This window comes from Choloepus didactylus, chromosome 4 (genome assembly GCF_015220235.1).
Source record: "Choloepus didactylus isolate mChoDid1 chromosome 4, mChoDid1.pri, whole genome shotgun sequence".
Lineage (NCBI taxonomy): Eukaryota > Metazoa > Chordata > Mammalia > Pilosa > Megalonychidae > Choloepus > Choloepus didactylus.
The window spans coordinates 3,715,422-3,737,737 of NC_051310.1; the positions used below are offsets into that span (position 1 = coordinate 3,715,422).

The 22,316-nt window shown below is 39.3% G+C and overlaps 1 protein-coding gene across 6 annotated transcripts in view; it reads right to left on the reverse strand.

Moving 5' to 3' along the window:
* MARK3 (microtubule affinity regulating kinase 3) overlaps positions 1-22,316 on the reverse strand; it is a 136,598-nt gene that overhangs the window by 34,420 nt on the left and 79,862 nt on the right. For all 6 annotated transcript variants that reach the window (XM_037831770.1, XM_037831773.1, XM_037831768.1 and 3 more), the window contains 3 exons: positions 19,386-19,434; positions 16,803-16,868; positions 6,788-6,858 (listed from right to left, as the gene is read on the reverse strand). In XM_037831770.1, the coding sequence (XP_037687698.1) occupies positions 6,788-6,858; positions 16,803-16,868; positions 19,386-19,434 (186 nt within the window). The remainder of the gene's footprint in view (positions 1-6,787; positions 6,859-16,802; positions 16,869-19,385; positions 19,435-22,316) is intronic.

Sequence of the window (22,316 nt, forward strand, 5' to 3'; positions counted from 1 at the left end):
TGACTTCCAGAGTGGCTGAACCATTATACAGTCCCACCAACAATGAATAAGAGTTCCAATTTCTCCACATCCCCTCCAGCATTTGTAGTTTCCTGTTTGTTTAATGGCAGCCATTCTAATCGGTGTTAGATGGTATCTCATTGTGGTCTTAATTTGCATCTCTCTAACAGCTAGTGAAGCTGAACATTTTTTCATGTGTTTCTTGGCCATTTGTATTTCCTCTTCAGAGAACTGTCTTTTCATATCTTTTGCCCATTTTATAATTGGGCTGTGTGTACTATTATCATTGAATTGTAGGATTTCTTTATATATGCAAGATATCAGTCTTTTGTCAGATACATGGTTTCCAAAAATTTTTTCCCATTGAGTTGGCTGCCTCTTTACCTTTTTGAGAAATTCCTGTGAAGTGCAGAAACTTCTAAGCTTGAGGAGTTCCCATTTATCTATTTTTTCTTTTGTTGCTTGTGCTTTGGGTGTAAAGTCTAGGAAGTGGCTGCCTAATACAAGGCCTTGAAGATGTTTTCCTACATTATCTTCTAGGAGTTTTATGGTACTTTCTTTTATATTGAGATCTTTCGTCCATTTTGAGTTAATTTTTGTTTAGGGGGTGAGGTAGGGGTCCTCTTTCATTCTTTTGGATATGGATATCCAACTCTCCCAGCCCCATTTGTTGAAAAGACCATTATGACTCAGTTCAGTGACTTTGGGGGCCTTATCAAAGATCAGTTGGCCATAGATCTGAGGGTCTATCTCCGAATTCTCAATTCGATTCCATTGATCTATATGTCTATCTTTGTGCCAGTACCATGCTGTTTTGGCAACTGTGGCTTTATAATAAGCTTCAAAGTCAGGGAGTGTAAGTCCTCCCACTTCATTTTTCTTTTTTAGAGTGTCTTTAGCAATTCGAGGCATCTTCCCTTTCCAAATAAATTTGATAACTAGCTTTCCCAAGTCTGCAAAGCAGGTTGTTGGAATTTTGATTGGGATTGCATTGAATCTGTAGATGAGTTTGGGTAGAATTGACATCTTAATGACATTTAGTCTTCCTATCCATGAACATGGAATATTTTTCCATCTTTTAAGGTCCCCTTCTATTTCTTTTAGTAGAGTTATGTAGTTTTCTTTGTATAGGTCTTTTACATCTTTGGTTAAGTTTATTCCTAGGTACTTGATTTTTTTAGTTGCTATTGAAAACGGTATCTTTTTCTTGAGTGTCTCTTCAGTTTGTTCATTTCTAGCATATAGAAACATTACTGACTTATGTGCATTAATCTTGTATCCCGCTACTTTGCTAAATTTGTTTATTAGCTCTAGTAGCTGTATCGTCGATTTCTCAGGGTTTTCTAGATATAAGATCATATCATCTGCAAACAATGACAGTTTTACTTCTTCTTTTCCAATTTGGCTGCCTTTTATTTCTTTGTCTTGCCGGATTGCCCTGGCTAGCACTTCCAGCGCAATGTTGAATAACAGTGGTGACAGCGGGCATCCTTGTCTTGTTCCTGATCTTAGAGGGAAGGCTTTCAGTCTCTCACCATTGAGTACTATGCTGGCTGTGGGTTTTTCATATATGCTCTTTATCATGTTGAGGAAGTTTCCTTCAATTCCTACCTTTTGAAGTGTTTTTATCAAAAACGGATGTTGGATTTTGTCAAATGCTTTTCAGCATCTATTGAGATGATCAATTGATTTTTCCCTTTTGACTTGTTAATGTGTTGTAATACATTGATTTTCTTATGTTGAACCATCCTTGCATGCCTGGAATGAACCCCACTTGGTCATGGTGTATGATTTTTTTAATGTGTCTTTAGATTCGATTTGCAAGTATTTTGTTGAGGATTTTTGCATCTATATTCATTAGGGAGATTGGCCGGTAGTTTTCCTTTTTTGTAGCATCTTTGCCTGGTTTTGGTATTAGATTGACGTTAGCTTCATAAAATGAGTTAGGTAGTGTTCCATTTTCTTCAATGTTTTGAAAGAGTTTGAGTAAGACTGGTGTCAGTTCTTTCTGGAAAGTTTGGTAGAATTCCCCTGTGAAGCCATCTGGCCCTGGGCATTTATTTGTGGGAAGATTTTTGATGACTGATTGGATCTCTTTGCTTGTGATGGGTTGGTTGAGGTCTTCTATTTCTTCTCTGGTCAGTCTAGGTTGTTCATATGTTTCCAGGAAATTGTCCATTTCTTCTACATTATCCAGTTTGTTGCCCAACAGTTGTTCATAGTATCCTCTTATAATTTTTTTAATTTCTTCAGGATCTGCAGTTATGTCACCTTTTTCATTCATTATTTTGTTTATATGGGTCTTCTCTCTTTTTGATTTTGACAGTCTAGCTAGGGGCTTGTCAATCTTGTTGATCTTCTCAAAGAACCAACTTTTGGTGATATTTATCCTCTCTATTGTTTTTTTGTTCTCTTTGTCATTTATTTCTGCTTTAATCCTTGTTATTTCTTTTCTTCTACTTGGTTTGGGATTGGTTTGCTGTTCATTTTCTAGCTTCTTCAGTTGATCCATTAGTTCTTTGATTTTGGCTCTTTCTTCCTTTTTAATATATGCGTTTAGTGCTATAAATTTCCCCCTTAGCACTGCTTTGCTGCATCCCATAGGTTTTGGTATGTTGTGTTCTCATTTTCATTCATCTCTATATATTTAGCAATTTCTCTTGCTATTTCTTCTTTAACCCACTGATTGTTTAGGAGTGTGCTGTTTAACCTCCAGGTATTTCTGAATTTTCTAAGTCTCTGATGGTTATTGACTTCTAATTGTATTCCATTGTGGTCAGAGAATGTGCTTTGAATAATTTCAATCTTTTTAAATTTATTGAGGCTTGTTTTATGTCCCAGCATATGATCTATTCTGGAGAAAGTTCCGTGAGCACTAGAAAAGTATGTGTATCCTGGTGATTTGGGATGTAATGTTCTGTATATGTCTGTTAAATCTAATTCATTTATCAGATTGTTTAGGTTTTCAATTTCCTTATTGGTCTTCTGTCTGGTTGATCTATCTATAGGAGAGAGTGATGTGTGGAAGTCTCCCACAATTATTGTGGAAACATCAATTGCTTCCTTTAGTTTTGCCAGTGTTTTTCTCATGTATTTTGTGGCACCTTGATTGGGTGCATAGACATTTACGATTGTTATTTCTTCTTGTTGAATTGCCCCTTTTATTAGTATGTAGTGGCCTTCTTTGTCTCTCAAAACATCCCTGCATTTAAAGTCTATTTTATCTGAGATTAATATTGCTACACCTGCTTTCTTTTGGCTGTAGCTTGCATGAAATATTTTTTTCCATCCTTTCACTTTCAGTTTCTTTGTGTCCCTGTGTCTAAGATGAGTCTCTTGTATGCAACATATTGATGGTTCATTTTTTTTGATCCATTCTGCGAATCTATATCTTTTAATTGGGGAGTTTAATCCATTTACATTCAACGTTATAACTGTGAAGGCATTTCTTGAATCAGCCATCTTATCCTTTGGTTTATGTTTGTCATATTTTTCCCCTCTCTCTATTAATATCCTTTATTGTACCCATACCGAATCTCTTTAGTACTCAACCTTTCTCCAAGTCTCTCTGTCCTGTCTTTGTTTCTCTGTCTGTAGGGCTCCCTTTAGTATCTCCAGCAGGGCAGGTCTCTTGTTAGCAAATTCTCTCAGCATTTGTTTGTCTGTGAAAAATTTAGGCTCTCCCTCAAATTTGAAGGAGAGCTTTGCTGGATAAAGTATTCTTGGCTGGAAATTTTTCTCACTCAGAATTTTAAATATATTGTGCCACTGCCTTCTCGCCTACATGGTGGCTGCTGAGTAGTCACTACTTAGTCTTATGCTGTTTCCTTTGTATGTGGTGAATTGCTTTTCTCTTGCTGCTTTCAGAACTTGCTCCTTCTCTTCTGTGTTTGACAGTGTGATCAGTATATGTCTCGGAGTGGGTTTATTTGGATTTATTCTATTTGGAGTTCGCTGAGCATTTATGATTTGTGTATTTATGTTGTTTAGAAGATTTGGGAAGTTTTCCCCAACAATTTCTTTGAATACTCTTCGTAGACCTTTACCTTTTTCTTCCCCTTCTGGGACACCAATGAGTCTTATATTGGGACGTTTCATATTATCTATCATATCCCTGAGGTCCATTTCGATTTTTTCAATTTTTTTCCCCATTCTTTCTTTTATGCTTTCATTTTCCATTCTGTCATCTTCCAGGTCACTGATTCGTTGTTCAACTTCCTCTAGTCTTGTACTATGAGTGTCCAGAATCTTTTTAATTTGGTCAACAGTTTCTTTAATTTCCATAAGATCATCCATTTTTTTACTTAGTCTTGCAATGTCTTCTTTATGCTCTTCTAGGGTCTTCTTGATCTCCTTTGTATCCCGTACTATGGTCTCATTGTTCATCTTTAGTTCTTTGAGTACCTGCTCTAGGTGCTGTGTCTCTTCTGATCTTTTGATTTGGGTGCTTGGGCTTGGGTTATCCATATCATCTGGTTTTTTCATATGCTTTATAATTTTCTGTTGTTTTTGGCCTCTTGGCATTTGCTGAACTTGATAGGGTTCTTTTAGGATTTGTAGACCAATTGAAGTCCTTATCTCTAATTTATCAGATCTACAGCTTCGTGGCGTACACTTTTTCTAACTAACCAGCAGGTGGCGTCCACGAGCCACCTGTTCTCCACAAGCCAGTTCTCCCCTGCTTAGCCTTTTTGGTGAGTGGGGGAGTGAGTCTTGTGGGGTCCAATTGGTGTACCAAGCTTGCGTGTGTAGTTGGTGTTGTCCGCCCTGTATATGGGGCGTGTTTCTGGGCAGTCAGGGAGGGGGGGTGGCTCTAACAATCAAATCTCCCTGGTGATCCTAGAGTTTTAAAGCTGCTGCAATAGTCTAATCCTTCAGTTCAGTCCTGCCACAGTTTGTCTCTGCCACTGACCCACTAGTCCTTGGTATTGGCGTATGGCTCCTGAGACTTGCAAGTGGGCCCCTCTTTCAGGCTGTGCAACCTGGGTCCTCTGTTGAGGGATGACTGCTATGTAACAGGTGAGTGTCGTCCCTCCAGGGCGGTTCTGGGCTTCTGGGCTGTGTAGGGAGGCTCCCAGTCTGCTGAAATGATGGCTGAATGGGGCTTTGTTAATTCACACTGCTCCACCTTCCCAACTCTGGGACAATCAGCTGAGGTTGCAGGGAAGGCTAATGTCCACGCCCAGTTTTGTGGTGTGTGCCTGTTATTTGAAGCGCTTCCATCACACTGGGTTGTCTGGGGCAGCTCTGGGCTATGGGGCTGGCGATGGGCAGGAGTGTTTCCTGTCCACCAGGATGATGGCTGTGAGCGGACACCCCCCTTTTCGTGGGAAGTTCTGGTGTTTAGTGAATTTTCTCAGCCACTGGATTATTGCCTTTTGTCTCAGAGCTCTCTTAGTTCTGCTCTTGACTTGACCTGCCCAAATTGCAAGTCTTTGAAGCTTTCTGTATTGGGCTTCTTAGAGTAATTGTTTTAGAAAAAGAAAAAAGGATTAAAAAAAAAAAAAAAAAAAGGGCCCTCCTCAGAGATCTAATGGGTTATTGAAATGCTAAGAGACAAAGCAATTAGGGCCATTAAGGAAAGGTCCACAGGGCAGAGAGATCAGCTTTTCTTCAGGATTTGCATATGAGCCTCAGGGCCTGAGCTCTGCCCTTCCCCTTTCTATGTTCACCAGAACTCCAAAAATCCTCCGCTTTTATTTTGGAGTTTTTCGTGTTGTTTTTTTCTATGCCTGTCTCCTCTCTGCTGGGCTGGCTGCTCTCAGATTCTCTGGTGTCTGGTCTCAGTCTATCTATGGTTGGAGTTTGGATCAGTAGAATGAGTTTCCGATAAGGGCTGCCACTGCAGTTCTCCCTTCTCCTTCCTGGAGCTGACAGCCCCTCCTCCCACGGGACTGAGCCTGGCAGGGAGGGGTGTGGGTCCCCTGGCCGCAAAAACTTACAGATTTCGCTGATCTCAGCAGTTCCACATTTTCATGAGTGTTGTATGAAGTATGCCCAAAGTCAGATTGCTCTGTGGTGTCCAGTCCACGCAGTTCCTGGCTTTCTACCTACTTTCCTGAAGGAGTAACTAAAACATACAGCTCACCAGTCCGCCATCTTGCCCCGCCTCCTACTTGACAGGTTTGAAATTCTGAGCAAGTTATTTAATCTTCCTATGCCTCAGTTTCCTGATCTATAAAATGGGTATAATATTCCTTAACTCACAAGCACGAGGCTGCTGCAAGATTTACACTAATGTAGGTAAAGCACTTATTCCAGTGTCTGGCAGGTAATGGGCAATCAATAAATAGTAATTATTAATAAAGAGAGGACAGTTAAGTCACCTTAATGATTTTATTAAAGAGTATCTCTTTTAAGAGCAGAATGGAAAACAAAGCAAGAAGGAAAGCCACTAGTTATATTATAGTTATATCTGGTCTTGGCTTATGTAAAATAAAGCTAAGAATTTTTGGATTGTAACACTTGTTAAAAATTCTGAAATGGTTTTAATTAATGTAATCACAGGTGTTTTTAAAAGGCTCTAGTTTTGTTAAGGCTCAACTGTCAAAAAAAACTGAGGTTAAACTATTAAGAGAAAGACAAAAATTCCAATTACAAATCTAAGAATAGAGCCCATGGCTGCCTCCAGGCAAGAAAGGTACTTAAACTTTTATTGCACTGAATGGCCAACCCCTGCTCATCCAATAGGTCTCACAGGCATCTACAGAGGCAAACACTTGTTTGCTTTGGTGTTCAAGCAAGATAACTTTACTAAATTAATAAACTAAAGCAGTGCTACGCATACCTGTCTAAATTTAGCTCTTGCTTCTTTTTCCTTCATTCTTCCATGTGCAACCAAATAGTCAAACACTTCACCTATAATTGAGAGAAAAAAGTAAGCAGAAGTCTTACTCCTGAGAATTTTCCCATAAACAACGTTTCAACTTCTAGCAACCCTTTAATTTTTATTTTTAAATACAGATATGAAGACAGTAAAAAATATGCGGAATTTGAATTGAGCTAGACCTAAGTTTAATTATAAACATTTATGTTCACTGATATAATCATTAGGCTGGATAAAAGTCATACAATTAAATTCTCATATGTTATAAAATTTACAACTTTTAATTAAAGGGTTTCGATATGCTTTAATAAAAACTGAGCAATGAAAATTAGAAGTAAAAATGGATGTATGTTAGTAATGTTAAAAGAGGAAGACTTCACTTTAGGCTTACTACAAAGAAGCACTTCCTGAATAAATTCATTCATTTAACAAATATTTATTGAGTGCCTATTAACTGCCAAGCACTGCTCTCGGCTCTGGGGAAATACAGCAGCGAATGAAACAAAGCCCCTTTTCCTCATGGAGCTTACATCCTATTAAGAGACAACAAACAAACAAATGAAAACATGGGATGTTAGATGATGAAAAGTGCTATGGAGAAAAAGCAGGAAAAGAAACAGGGAGCGTGTGTGTGCATGTATGTGTGTGACACTCACGCAAAAGCATTTTGATGACATCCATGAAAGAATGGACAAGATTCTAGGCAAAGAAACAGCACGAAAGCCATGTGGCCAGAAAAGGTAGCAAGGCAGGGAGCACTGTCAACGAGGAAAGAGAAGGTGGGAGGGGTGAGATCTTAAAGAGTCTCCCGTAGGCTTCAGAAAGGACTCTGGTTTTTACTCTGAGAGAAGCAGCAGAGGAGAATATGAAATGATTTATGTCTTAAAAGGATCACTCTGGCCACTACAGGGAGCCGGGAGGTTGGGATTAGGGGAAGGGACAGGGAGATCAAATGGAAAACTACTGCAATAATTAAGACAAGAGTGACCGTGGCATGGACTAGAGTGGGAAGTAGCAGTGGTGCCGAGAAGTGCTTAGTCAGGATACAGCTTGAAAGGAAAGCCAACAGATTTCACTGATGGGCATCAAAGAAGCAGTTTACACAATAGTAATTCCTTGGGGCAAAGAGGTGGCACTTGATTAGATCATTTCCATGGAGGTGTTACCCCACCCATTCCAGGTGGCTCTTAATTAGCTTACTAGAGTCCTTTAAGACAGCTCACAGAGAGGAGCTCAGAGAAGCTGAGATATTTTGGAGAGAAGTTAGGATATGCCATTCAGAGTTTGCCCCAGGAGAAGCTAAGAGCTGACACAGACCCAGATGCTTGGAGATGCTGGAAGATGCAGACAGAAGGATGTTTGGAGATGCTAAGTTAAGAGATGAAGCCCAGAGTTTGCCCTGGAGAAACTAAGGGAGGACCCCCAGACGCTTAGAGAGAAACGCCCTGGGAGAACAACCAAGGATGCACAGGAGCTGACAGCAAGAAGCTAAGAGAGACAGAAGCCCAGACATCTTGGGGAAAGACATTTTGAAACCAGAACCCAGGAGCAAAGGACCAGCAGACGCTAGCCACGTGCCTTCCCAGATGACAGGGGTGTTCCAGACACCACTGGCCTTTCTTCAGTGAAGGTATCCTCTTGTTGATGCCTTAGTTTGGACACTTTTAAGGCCTTAGATCTGTAAATTTATGATCTAATAAATTCCCTATATAAAAGCCAATCTACTTCTGGTATTTTGCAGCTTCAGCAAACCAGAACAGATTTTGGTACAGGAGTAGTGGTGTGCTGCTACTGAGTTTACAAATACCAAACGTGCTGGAGCAGCTTTTAAAATGGATAAGGGGAAGATTCAGGAAGAACTGTGAGGAGCTTGATAGAAAAGGCCTAGATTTCCTTGAAGAGATTGTTGGTGGAAATACTTCTGATGAGGCCTTACACAGAAATGTTGAATGTGTCCTTGCCAACTGATAGAAAGGCAATCCTTGTATTAAAGTGGTGGAAAATGTGGCAAAATTGAGTCCTGGTGTCAGATCGAAGGCAGAATCTCAAAGTGACGAGCTGGGATACTTAGCTGAAGAGATCTCCAAACTAAATGTGGAAAATGCAACTCGACTTCTTGCAACTTACAGTAAAATTGTGAGAGGAAAGAAATAAGCTGAAAACTGAAATCTTGAGTACAAAGAAACCAGAAATTGATGGTCTGGAAAATTCTGGGCTTCCAGAAAGTGAGACCCCAGGGGATAGTGTGCCACGTGAGGATTTAAAGAAACCTGGAACCAGCCAGACATTTCAGTGTAAGTCAGGATTTGAGATGGGGTTATCCAGGAAGATTTGTGGAAAGTTCTATTGTCCGACAGTTTTGGCCCCTGTATGCCACACTCCAATCCAACAAATTTTCTGCGAGATCTGTATAAATGGAGCCACTGCCAGTCTGGACTAAAAGGGACAGAAAAGGGACAAATTGAAGGAAAGATGACTTCAAAGGCAGAACCACAGAAGCTAAGGTCTGGAGCCAAGGGATCTTAGGCCAGGAGAGCAGACCTACCCATGAACATGGAAAGGGTGAGTTTGCCCCAGAGGCAGAGGACGGGCCTTCCATCTTGATGCTTAGGAAGAGTGCTGCTGCCCCAGGCCTCAGATAGGGTGGCGCACATTCCCTGGGGATTGGGGAGAGGCTGGCCACCACCCCACTGTTTGGAGAGGGGAGAGCCTAGGCCCTAGAGATGGCATATAGTCCGGGAGACACCCTGATGCTTGAGGAGGGTGGGGCCGAGAACAAGGTGGTCTCCCCAATGAGTGGATATGTTGGAGCAATCACCCCAGAGTTTGGAGAGGGCAAGGCTGCTACATAAGCCTTTGGAAAGGAAGGAACTACCGCTCTCTCAAGCCCCGAGGATAAAACATTGTTCTATAGATGACTCTCAGAGCTTGCTCTGCAGGTTTTAGGAACTAGTTAGGTCCGGTGACCCGTTTTCCTTTCAGTTTCTCCCTACGGCAATGGGAATGTTTATCCTATGACTGTCCCTCCTTTGTATATTAGAAGATAACTTGTTCTGGGTTTCATGGGTACATAGCCAGAGGAGAATTTTGCCTTAGGACAAACCACACCTGTAACTGATTTTGCTAAGATTTTGTACTTATCTATATTGTGATGGAATGAGTATATTTTTGCATTTGGAAAGAACCTGTCTTTCTGGGGTCCAGGGGGTGGAATGTGCTGGTATGAAATTGTTATGGACCCCAGAAGAGCCATGATCTCTTAATTCTTTTAATTGAATGTTTCCATGGAGATGTGGCCCACCCAACCATAGGTGAGACCTTTTGATTAGATCATTTCCATGGAGGTGTTATTCCGCCCATTCCTGGTGTGCCTTGATTAGTTTAGCGGAGTCTTTTAAGAGTGCTCATGGAAAGAGGTGCCTAGAGAAGCTGAGAGAGACATTTTGGAGAGAAGTTAAGACATGTAATTCAGAGTCTGCCCCCGGCAGAAGCTAAGAGCCGACACAGACCCAGATGCTTGGGGATGCTGGAAGATGCAGAAAGAAGGAGGTTTGGAGATGCTAAGTCAAGAGATGAAGCCGAGTTTGCCCTGGAGAAGCTAAAGGAGGACCCCCAGATGCTTAGAGAGAAACGCCCTGGGAGAACAACCAAGGATGCACAGGAGCTGACAGCAAGAAGCTAAGAGAGACAGAAGCCTAGAAACATTTTGGAGAAAGCCATTTTGAAACCAGAACCCAGGAGCAAAGGACCAGGAGACGCCAGCCATGTGCCTTCCCAGATGACAGAGGTGTTCCAGATGCCATCAGCCTTTCTTCAGTTAAGGTATCCTGTTGTTGATAGTTTAGTTTGGACACTTCTATGGCCTTAGAACTGTAAATTTGTAACCTAATAAATTCCCTTTATAAAAGCCAATCCAGATTGTGGATTAGGAGGGACAAGATGGCGGCATAGAGAAGAGTGGAAGCTAAGTAGTCCCCCTGGAACAACTACAGTAAACCAGAAACAACTAGTAAATAATCCAGAATAACTGCAGGGGGACAAACGAGACCATCTACTCATCATATACCAACCTGAATTGGGAGGAACGCCCGAGAACACAGCATAAAATCTGTAAGTAAAACCTGCGGATTCAAGTCGTGAGACCCCCTCCCCCATAGCCTGAGCTGCAAAGCCTCCTGGTGCCAGAGAGAAGCTCTCTCCCAGCAAGTGAATTTAGCTCAGCTGAGCTCCAACTGGGGTTTTAAGTAGTGAGTGTGAACTGCTCACTACAGGTACGCAGCCCCAAAAAACAGACAGAGGCTTTGGGTGACGACTGACCTGGGAGAGCCGGAGGGTCGCCTTGGACTGGGTCTGAAGGGGACTATCTGTTTCTTTTTTGGCTCAGTGGAGAAAGCCCCAGTCATTTTCAGTTTCCAGGGCTGTGACTCTGGGAAGGGTGGAGACAGCACAAGCAGAGAGAGAGACCACTGAAATGCTAATGACCTCCACCTGGCCGGTCTGTCTTCTCTAGGAGGAAAGGGGTGGGGCCCTTTCCATTCAGAACCAGACCCCAGAGCCTGGGGGAACACGGCCATACCTCCTCACACCAGTCAAGAATTATAGGCTAACAGGCGTCACCTGCTGGGCAGAAAAGCACAGTGACCTGAGGCATCAAAGGGTGGAGGAATTTTCTAAGACACACCTGCAGGGAAACCAGATACTGAATATTTCTTCCCTCTGGGACCTGAGCCTGTTCTGGTCTGGGAAAACAGAACAGAATTTTCTGTTGCCTGGACAACAGAAAATTACAACCTACACTAAGAAAAACAAAGTTATGGCCCAGTCAAAGGAACAAACGTACCCTTCAACCGAGATACAGGAATTTAAACAACTAATGCTAAATCAAATCAAAAAGTTTAGAGAAGATATTGCAAAAGAGATAGAGGCTGTAAAGGAAGCACTGGGCATATATATGGCAGAAATCAAAAGTTCAAAAAACCTACTAGTAGAATCTATGGAAATGAAAGGCACAACACAAGAGATGAAAGACACAATGGAAACATACAACAGCAGCTCTCAAGAGGCAGAAGAAAACACTCAGGAACTGGAGAACAAAACACCTGAAAGCCTACACGCAAAGGAGCAGATGGAGAAAAGAATGAAAAAATATGAGCGACGTCTCCGGAAACTCAAGGATGAAATAAAGTACAATAATGTACGTATCATTGGTGTCCCAGAAAGAGAAGAGAAGGGAAAGGGGGCAGAAGCAATAATAGAGGAAATAATTAATGAAAATTTCCCATCTCTTATAAAAGACATAAAATTACAGATCCAAGAAGCACAGCATACTCCAAACAGAAGAGATATGAATAGACCTACGCCAAGACACTTAATAATCAGATTATCAAATGTCAAAGACAAAGAGAGAATCCTGAAAGCATCAAGAGAAAAGCGATCCATTACATACAAAGGAAGCTTAATAAGACTATGTGCGGATCTCTCGGCAGAAACCATGGAGGCAAGAAGGAAGTGGTGTGATATATTTAAGATACTGAAAGAGAAAAACCGCCAACCAAGAATCCTATATCCAGCAAAGCTGTCCTTCAAATATGAGGGAGAGCTCAAAATACTTTCTGACAAACAGACAATGAGAGACTTTGTGAACAAGACACCTGTCCTACAGGAAATACTAAAGGGAGCACTACACGGTGATAGAAGACAGGAGTGCGTGGTTTGGAACACAATTTGGGGAGATGGTAGCACAACAATGTAAGTACACTGAACACAGGTAACTATGAATACGGTTGAGAGAGGAAAGTGGGGAGCATGTGAGACACCACAAGAAAGGAGGAAAGATAAAGACTGGGACTGTGTAACTTGGTGAAATCTAGAGTATTCAACAATTGTGATAAAATGTACAAATATGTTCTTTTACGAGGGAGAACAAGCAAATGTCGACCTTGCAAGGTGTTAAAAATGGGGAGGCATTGGGGGAGGGATGCAATCAGCATAAACTAGAGACTGTAACTAATAGAATCATTGTATTATGCTTCCTTTAATGTAACAAAGGTGACATACTAAGGTAAATGCAGATAAGAGGGGGGGATAGGGGAGGCCTGTTAGACACTTGACATTGGTGGTATTGTCTGATTCTTTATTCTACTTTGATTTAAGGTTATTTTTCCTTTTGCTGCTTCCTAGCTGTCTTTTTTTTTTCCTCTTTCTTTTGCCTCTCTACCTTCTTTGACTCTCCCTCCTGCCTTGTGGAAGAAATGTAGATGCTCTTATATAGATAGTGGTGAAAGTGGTGAACACAGAAATGTATGACCATGCAGAAAACCATCGATTATTTACTTGGGATGGAATGTACGGTGAGTGAACAAAACCATATTAAAAAAAATGGGTTGATGACAAAACCTCGAGGGCAATATACTGAGTGAAATAAGCCAGACACATTAGGACAATTATTGCAGGGTCTCACTGATAGGAACTAATTATAATATGTAAACTCATAGACATGAAATATAAGGTACCAAGATATAGGATGAGGCTTAAGAATGGGGAGTGGTTGCTTAGTATGAGCAGAATGTTCAATCAGGATGAACTTAAATGTTTGGAAATGAACAGGGGTGTTGGTAGCAAGATGTGAGAATAACTAACAGTGCTGAATGGCAAATGAATGAGGTGGAAAGGGGAAGCTCAGAGTCATATATGTCACCAGAAGGAAAGTTGGAGGTCAAAAGATGGGAATTTATAAAACTGAATCCTATGGTGGGCAATGTCCATGATCAACTGTACAAATACTAGAAATCACTTCCATGAACCAGAACAAATGTATGACAATACAATTAGAAGTTAATAATAGAGGGGCATATAGGGAAGAACTATATACCTATTACAAACTATATACTACAGTTAGTAGTATTTCAACATTTTTTCATAAACAGTAACAAATGTACTATAGCAATACTAGGAGTCAACAATTGAGGGGGGTTGATTAGGGATGGGGAGGATTAGAGTTTCCTTTTCTTTTCTTTTTTTTTTTTCATCTTTCACTTTATTTCTTGTCTGGGATAATGAAAAGTTTCTAAAAATTGAACAAAAATTAAGTGTGATGGATGCACAGCTGTATGAGCGTACCCAGGGGCAAGTGATTGTACACTTTGGATCTTTGGATAATTGTATGGTATCTGAACAATCTCAATAAAAATTAAAAAAAAAAAAAAAAAAAAAAAGCCAATCCATTTCTGGTATTCTGCATTAATGGCAGCTTTAGCAAACCGGAACAGTTCAGAAAATTTTGATACAAAATGTATTTTGGGAAAAGAACAGATTTACTTTATTCAAATAAGGCATACCTCCATCAGCATAGACAAAATTCAAATAAAATATTTTGATACCTTAAAATACATAATACAACTCAAATGGATATTTTGGAAGAAAAAGTCATTCTGAATTGTACACTAAAATCTTTGACTTTTAAACGCTTAACCCTAACTCTGAACAAACTAATTTTAAATAATGGATGGGCATAAATATTTTCATGTTATCACTTGAATGAGTAATAATCTTTTAAAAGGGATTACGTATTGTTAATTTATACTACACGGTTCATTTAACTATGATGAATGATGAAGGTAAATGTCAGCTCAATAAAATGTCAGCATTTTCTAAGTGAATGACCTTTCTGTTTGCAGAATACACAATGTCAAACAAACAGTTAATAAGTGAAAACAAGGAAGGATGTGTGCTTATATCAAAAAGTTTCGGACTTAAAAAAAAATCAATGGATCAAACCCACTAGCTATTATAAAGTAACAAAGAGAGAGCCCATTTCTATCAATATTATTTTTAAATTAAAAAATTTTTTTTTCATACATTCAAATGTAGAATAAACCTCTTAAGAGAATAAGCTTTGGAGGAGAAGTTTCTGGAACCTTAAAATCACACTCTCAATCCCTAAGTTATAAATCAGGAATTCAACCTACCTCCCCTCCCCCTTTTTTGCTTTCTTGAGAACCCATTACCATTCAGATTAACCAGATGAATTGAAAACCTTTCTAAAGGCTCTTACAAAAAAAATAGTGTCAAAAAAGTGACTCTTCCCACCCAGGTCACATTCTGGAGCTGGCTCAGGGAGACACTGGTTTAATGGAAAGGACCCTGGACCAGACAGCTCTAAAAGCCCCATGGATCCATTGGCATAGAACCACCTTTCTGAGCATTAGTTTCATTTGTAAAAATTAGACAGTTGCCCTGGATGATTCTGAAATTGTATGATTATACCAAACCAAAAGTACCAGGCTGGAGACAGAAGTGAACAGTCAATTTAGTGAACCTTTTACTGTTCACATGGCAAAGGCATCAATAAAACAGATGTCCAGGAGACTGACAGTGCTTTGTTGAGCTGATTAAAACAAATAGACCGAGACAATATATACCAGTTCCCATCAATTTCACATGTTGTCATGGTGCTGCACAAGGTAGAAAGCATGTGCAGTAAGGATCCTCGAAGGAGGACTGTGTCAGCACCCCACTAGGAAGCTCGGAGAAATGTGCGTAACTTGTCAGGTGAAACGACCAATAAGGGTACTGCCTGGACTGACGCTCATGTTTGGGTTTTCCAAAGTTGATCTTCTGTCTACTAAAATCGCATACTTCTCAGACGTTTTGTCTCACCCCTGCCTATATGACCTGGGTACCTAAAATAGATGGGAACAGAAACTGTGACTGACTGAGCAACCGGAAGTGGCAACATGGTAACAGAAGGCTGGAGTTCCAGGCCCGGCAGCATGACATTAAGACTTCCCAGCCTCCATTTCCTCAAGGGTAAATCCTATCACTCACTGCCTGGCCACCTCACAGTGTGACTGTGAGGTGGAGGGAGATAAGGTAAGAAAGAGCACCCTATACATGTGGAGGCAACATGAATGAAAAGGTTATGAACATTACTTTGTGTTATTTGCCCATAAGATGAGTAGAAAGGATTAGAACTCCATATAGATCTTTGGTTCTGCAATTAACCTTCATTTCTTCCTACTACTCCTCAAGTCTGAAAATGCCAATTAAATTTCCAAACCACAAATTAAAAATCTAAAACACACAACTAATGAGTTAGAAGTATAAAAAAGCGGTCAGAGGTATGACTACTACAACTTATTCTTTCCCACAATGGGCTTAGAATCTCTTGATTTATGGGTTAACCCACTACCTCGAGGCTGATTCAACTTTCTAACTCCAGGTTTTAAAACCTGGAGCAAAGTGTTCAGGATAAATAAAATTGTACTGCAACCCAAACTATTGGCTACACTGTGGAGTTCAATAAAAAGCGTATTCAGTCTCATTTGTCATTTTACAAACTCAGTTTAATCCTCGTTTGTTAAGTATCTGCTACGTGCCAGGCTGCATGCTAGAGGCAGGGAGCACACAAAGATGAATGTGAAAGTTTCTGCCCTCAAGAAGCTCTGAGACCAGAAGAGGGGAAGACAATGAAACTCTCAGGTGGTTTAAAAACTACAAGCCTAGCCCAACTTTATCAAGTCTTTATAAAAGAGACAGGCTATATACATGCATTTCAGAAAAATGTCTAATTTACATAATCTTGTAGGCAAGTAACGACTAGTCCTTAATCTTTATTTTAAGGAAAAGCTAATCACAGGCACTGTAACCATCAATTTTGCCCTTGGGAAAGACAGACACCAATGACATATTAAAATCTGATAAAGAAAAGCATCCAACATACGCTAATGCATTAATATATTAAAAAATCCAAGACCTTGGATACCATCATTTAATAATGCTAATAATGACATACTCCATGCCAACCTACAGAACCACTAAGGGTTTTTTCTGACTCTCATGCTAGCATATTATGACTTTGGATGTTAAAGGAAACCTTAACAATTATCCATATGGACAGTGTGGCTGTGTACTCCCTTAAAAAGGAAAAGGAAAAAAAAACAAAAAACAAAAAACCAATATATAAAATTGTTCTTACCTCCACTTGCATATTCCATGATTAGGTAGAGCGTTTTTTCAGTTTCGATGACTTCAAATAACTTCACTGGGGGAGAGGAGAGGATATAAGGAGAAACAGAAATAAATGGCTGTATACATATACTATGCATATATAAACTCTATCTATGAAAAGCATTTTTTACCCCTCTTAAAGAGTTTAATAGCTGGCCCTCTACTGAACTGTTTTTTAGGAATTTTATCCTATATTATAACAAAAGATTTCATAAAAGCATAGAATTCCACAAGAAAAAAGATTAATTCTGATGCTTAAACAGCAAAACTTCACTAGGCACTCAGCAGTCTAGCAAAATATACCTATTCTCATTTTCCTCTACCATCATTCTTCATTGTGTCTATACTGGCTAGCTTCCCTCCCAGCAGCTCATCCTTTGCAAGATGACAAGCACCTCAGGAAAAACTGTCTTCATTCAACCTGAAAGAATGGCTCAGATACACCCTATTCCTGCAATGCAAACTTCTCATTATTGCTTTAAGAATATAGGTCCACTTGAGGTATTTTGTTGCTTAGGAAACTTATACCATCTCTCAGATAACCAGGTTCCTCTGTGATTATTCTGAGGCCAAGGTGGAAAGAAATAGAAGGGACTATATGCAAATGAATTGAAAAGAGCTTTTATTAAACAATTAATTTTCAATTGTTTTAGGTGTGATTTTGCTATAGCTGTCCTTTGTTATATACAGAAATAATATTTCTATTACTTCTGATTAATAAAACCATAACACAACAATTAGAAATACATACATTTAAAAATGAAACTGAAGTAAATCTTTGAAGCTACCAAATCATCGTTTTGCAAATCTACTTTATTTTGAGATTAATACATTATTTAAAGTTAAATATACCAAAGTTAAAAATTGGAGCAAATGCTAATCTTTTATGTTGCAGACTATTTTCTGATTCCTTCATACAGAATTAGACCAAACAAAGCACCTAACACATAGTAGTTAATAAATGTTGAATTAATAAATAATACAATCATACATTTCCTTAGGTTCTCATACATTCAGATTGTCAAGAAAAAGTATTTAAAGAAAGTTAAGGCATATGTGCTGGTCATCAATCAACAAATAAATAAAACCCTTCTAAAATTTGATGCATATATTACATCTTCTGGAAAGTCTATATTAATGCAATAGTAATTTTTTAAAATTTAAATCTATTATCAAAGATAGGTCATTAAATAGGTAGAGAACTGTGAAAAGAATCAGGGCACAACTTAAGTAATTAAAAGACAAAATAAATATTTCTAAGACAGTTCTAGGCATGTGATAAAATGTTTTTTTGGTAAAAAAAAGTTGGAATCTGAAATCCAAAGTTAGCTGGCTAACTCCAAAGGGTTAAAATGAAAAGCAAAGAAATGAGGATTTCTTCCCACTAAGAAAGAAGGTTTTCTTTCCCTCAAAGAAAGGTATAATTCTTGTGGTTTTTCTTTTCTTTAAACATAACATATTGCATTGATTCAAAGAAGTATATTTTTTCATATTTTAGCTAACATCCCTGATATCAGAATGATGGCTTCTTGTAACTAATTGGTAGCACTTTTTCCTTGCTTAGTGGTACATAAAATAATGCTTTTTACAATGATAGGGTAACTTAGATTTGAGGAAATAAGCCTCATGTATGAATATACAATCAAACTAGGAAGGTCTATATAAAAACTTTTTCCCTGCTATGGGCTCCAGAGTCAACACCAGCTACTGTTCTGGTGCCTCGGGGATTCTTGCCATGATGTCCTTACCATTCAATATCACCCCACCACTTCCACAACTGACTCTGATAGTAACCCTCCATACCTGGCTGTCTTAGCTGTTTCACTCTTGAAATAATGCTTCTAGATCGGAGGAATATCACTGTCTTTAAAAAAGCAGTTATATTTTAAAAGAGCTCTATTATGATCTACGTGGATCCAAAGTTCACATTGGAACATATAAACAGTGGGGGTCAATATGAAGTAATTTGCTTATTTTCATCTTGCAGGATCACACCCTTCCTCCTCTTTTAAACCTACCTACCTCACATAACACTTAGCACAGAGATGTGTGCACAGAGGACATGCAAAACAACTCTTTGCTTTTTGAAACAATTCATACCAAAATTCCATTAGATGGCAAGTATCCCAGATGTCTTAAAATATGATTCAAAGTGTAAGTATTTTCTTAGGCACACAACCACAGCAAAATGTGTTAACTGATTTACTAGAATTCCCTTCTCTCTACGGACTAAGGCATCTTAACTATGGTAGTTTCTAATACATTAAAAAGTTACAAAATTACAGTTAATCTGGTTACAGATGTTTTACTGCATTAAAGTTATCAATTCAAGTACTTAATTTCGTAGTTTTATACCCTATCTTCAGTAATTTCAAAAAAACTAATGCAAATGATCAACAACTTGTATATATTTATTCAAAATATTAAACATGTACCTGGGCTGGGGGGAGGGAAGGAATCTCCTTCTATCACTCCTGGAATATGCTTAGCCTTATGACATACTTTCAAGAATGCATTTAGACCCAAAAGAATATAATAAAGCAGAAAGTACCTATGTTTGGATGGTTTAAAATCTTCATTATTCTTACTTCTCTGAAGAGCTAAAAGAAAAACACACACAATCCCCCCAAGACAGTTATTAAAACATTATATGCCACTGTTGCAATATAAAATTAAATTTTCTTTTGGATAACCGACTCATTGCAAATGTTTAGTATTCCATAACTAAGACTAATATGAAAGTCTTGGGTAATTCTGAAATACCGTTATAACCCATTACCAAACGCTTCAATTTTATATTATGAATAACAGCAGAAGCCCCATAAGGGGGGTGATACCACAATCAGAATTTTATTTTGCTATCTTGAAAACATAAGATCAGATTTAGGCAAAACAGTTTGTGATTCAACTTTGTCTGATTCACTAAAGCTTCTACCTAGGGATTCTAAATCAATTAATCAAAACTTACATGATCCCAATGAACTACATCATGAACAATTAGATAGATAATGCAAAAAATTCTAAGAGAAGATTTTGAACAAAACCACCCTCAGGAGACCCTTATGAGAGGATGCAGGTAATTTAGCACCAAGGCTGGGGTGAGTGGTTATGTTAATGCCCCAAATGGATCACACCTCCCATGTTCCTGCTTTTGTGATGTGGCCCCTTTGCGATGACATTAGCCTTGGCCACGTGACTTGCTCTGGTCAATGGGACATTAGCAAATGTGAAGCAAGCGAAGGCTAGATAAAATAGTTGGGCATTGGTGCTTGCTCTCTTGGAATGATGTTGCCACTCTATGAAGAATTCAGTCTTGCCTCTTTAAGGATGGAAGGCCACATGTAGAGAGGTTCTGTGGTCCCAGATTCCAGACCCCACAACCAGCAAGCTGAATGCAGCCACATGAGTGAACACTTGGGTAAGACCTTAAGAAGAACTGCCCAATCAAGAGGAGCAGAACTGTCCAGCACCCCCAGAGAATAAAGGAAAAACAATAAACTCCATGGTATAAACAGGTGCCATGCATTCAGAGGAGGGTCAGATCGTTAATGAGAAGACTTCAGAAAAATCACAGAATTTTGAGGCCATCTTCTTCAACTCATTTGTGAACAAGGGGAAACCAGGGTTCAGAGAGAGGAAAAGATCTCCCAAGGTGATGCTACCTCTCTGTGGTGAGTCTAGGCACAACTCGGCCTCCCAACATCCAGGACACCACAGGAGACATGGACTAGGGAGAGCCCTGGAAGGGGAGAATCTGGTGAGAAAGCTAACAATTCAAAGTATGGAGACATGGACCCAGGCAAGATGTGAAAACAAGCTGAGCTCAGAACTTAAGAAAATGTATCTGATGAATGAACTGTTACAGTTGAATCCTTAGTTATCAGTTGACACTCCCAATTATTTCCACCATTGCTCAATTTGAAAAGCTCCAAGTTGGCTGCAACACCAATCTAACTGGGACTCCTCACTTAGAATGGAAACCCTGGCCATGGCGGCCCTGCCTCACGTAGAGTCCAGCCACTCTCCTTCAGCCACCCAGCACACGAAGCTCTTTCCTTCCTTACCATCCTTCAAGTGTCAGGCAGATTCTCTGAAAACCTTATCTAAGTAGGTCTCCTTTGTTTTACATCATAGTTATCTGTTCCCTTCTTTCCTATGATCTTTCAAGTTGTGATGGTACACTTGTATTTATGTGCCTGTTTACTAGTCACCTTGTCATCCAGAGGGAATAAGTCTGTCTCTAGTAAGTAACAAGAGTACACCTAAAATATCAGATTTTTACCAGCTGGCAATCTTGGGTCTGCATGTATGCATGGAGACTACCAACCGGAGGTTAGGAGAAGCTGCTTCTTTTAAATGGGGTGTTGGCCTTGACACTCCAGGTACGGTCTGAGAATCCACAGCATTGCCGCCACCAAGCAGCTTGTTAGAAATGCAGACCCCAGGCCCTCCCCAGTCCTGCTGGATCAGAATCTGCACTGTAACAACTCCTGGTGATCTACAGCCACATTGAGGTTCCGGAAGCACTGCTCCAGAGCTCCTTATCTCCCACAATTCTCACCTGTTTATCTCTCTCTACATGCCAGGCCATAGCCCTCTTCGGAATTTTAAAAGGCACAATTTAAAAACCAGGAGGTTATATTATTAATATGCTACGAAACTTGTTTTAAAATACACCATAAAGGTAAAACATATCAAAAGGAAACCCTGGTCAAATTACTGGCACATAGGAGTACTCAAGAAATAGTTTTTCAATGAATGAAATTTGAAAGTTAAACTGATGTGGTTTTAGCATATGTGGATACTCATAAGTTGTTGTTACATTAGCCTAAAATATGGATCTTTCCACCTTAAATTAAGGTGTAAGTGGAAAGCAAGAATATTATCGGTATAACATGTAGACATTTAAATCTTCAGTCTTTCCATAGCCTTAGAACTTTATATTGATATAAATTTCCCGAGACTCAAATAAGAATCCTGTGTCTAGTGTCGCTGTTCAGTTTTAGGTCATTTGTGTACCAGATGAATACAGCTTACCCTTTTTAAAAAATTCATTTTTACTGAGATGTATTCACATACCATGCAGTCACACAAAGCATACACTGAATTGTTCACAGTACCATTATACAGTTGTGTGTTCATCACCAAAATTAATTTTTGAACATTTTCATTACCACATACACAAAAATAATAAGAATAAAAATTAAAGTGAAAAAGAACAATTAAAGTAAAAAAGAATACTGGGTGCTTTTTTTTTTTTTGCCCCCATTTTTCTACTCATCCATCCATACACTGGCTTTCCCAATCACATTGTCACCCCTCATAAGTTACATTTTTATATAATTATCTTCAAGATTCATGGGTTCTGGGTCGTAGTTTGATAGTTTTAGGTATTTACTACTAGCTATTCCAATTCATTAGAACCTAAAAAGGGTTGTGTATATTGTGTGTAAGAGTGCCCACCAGAGTGACTTCTCGGCTC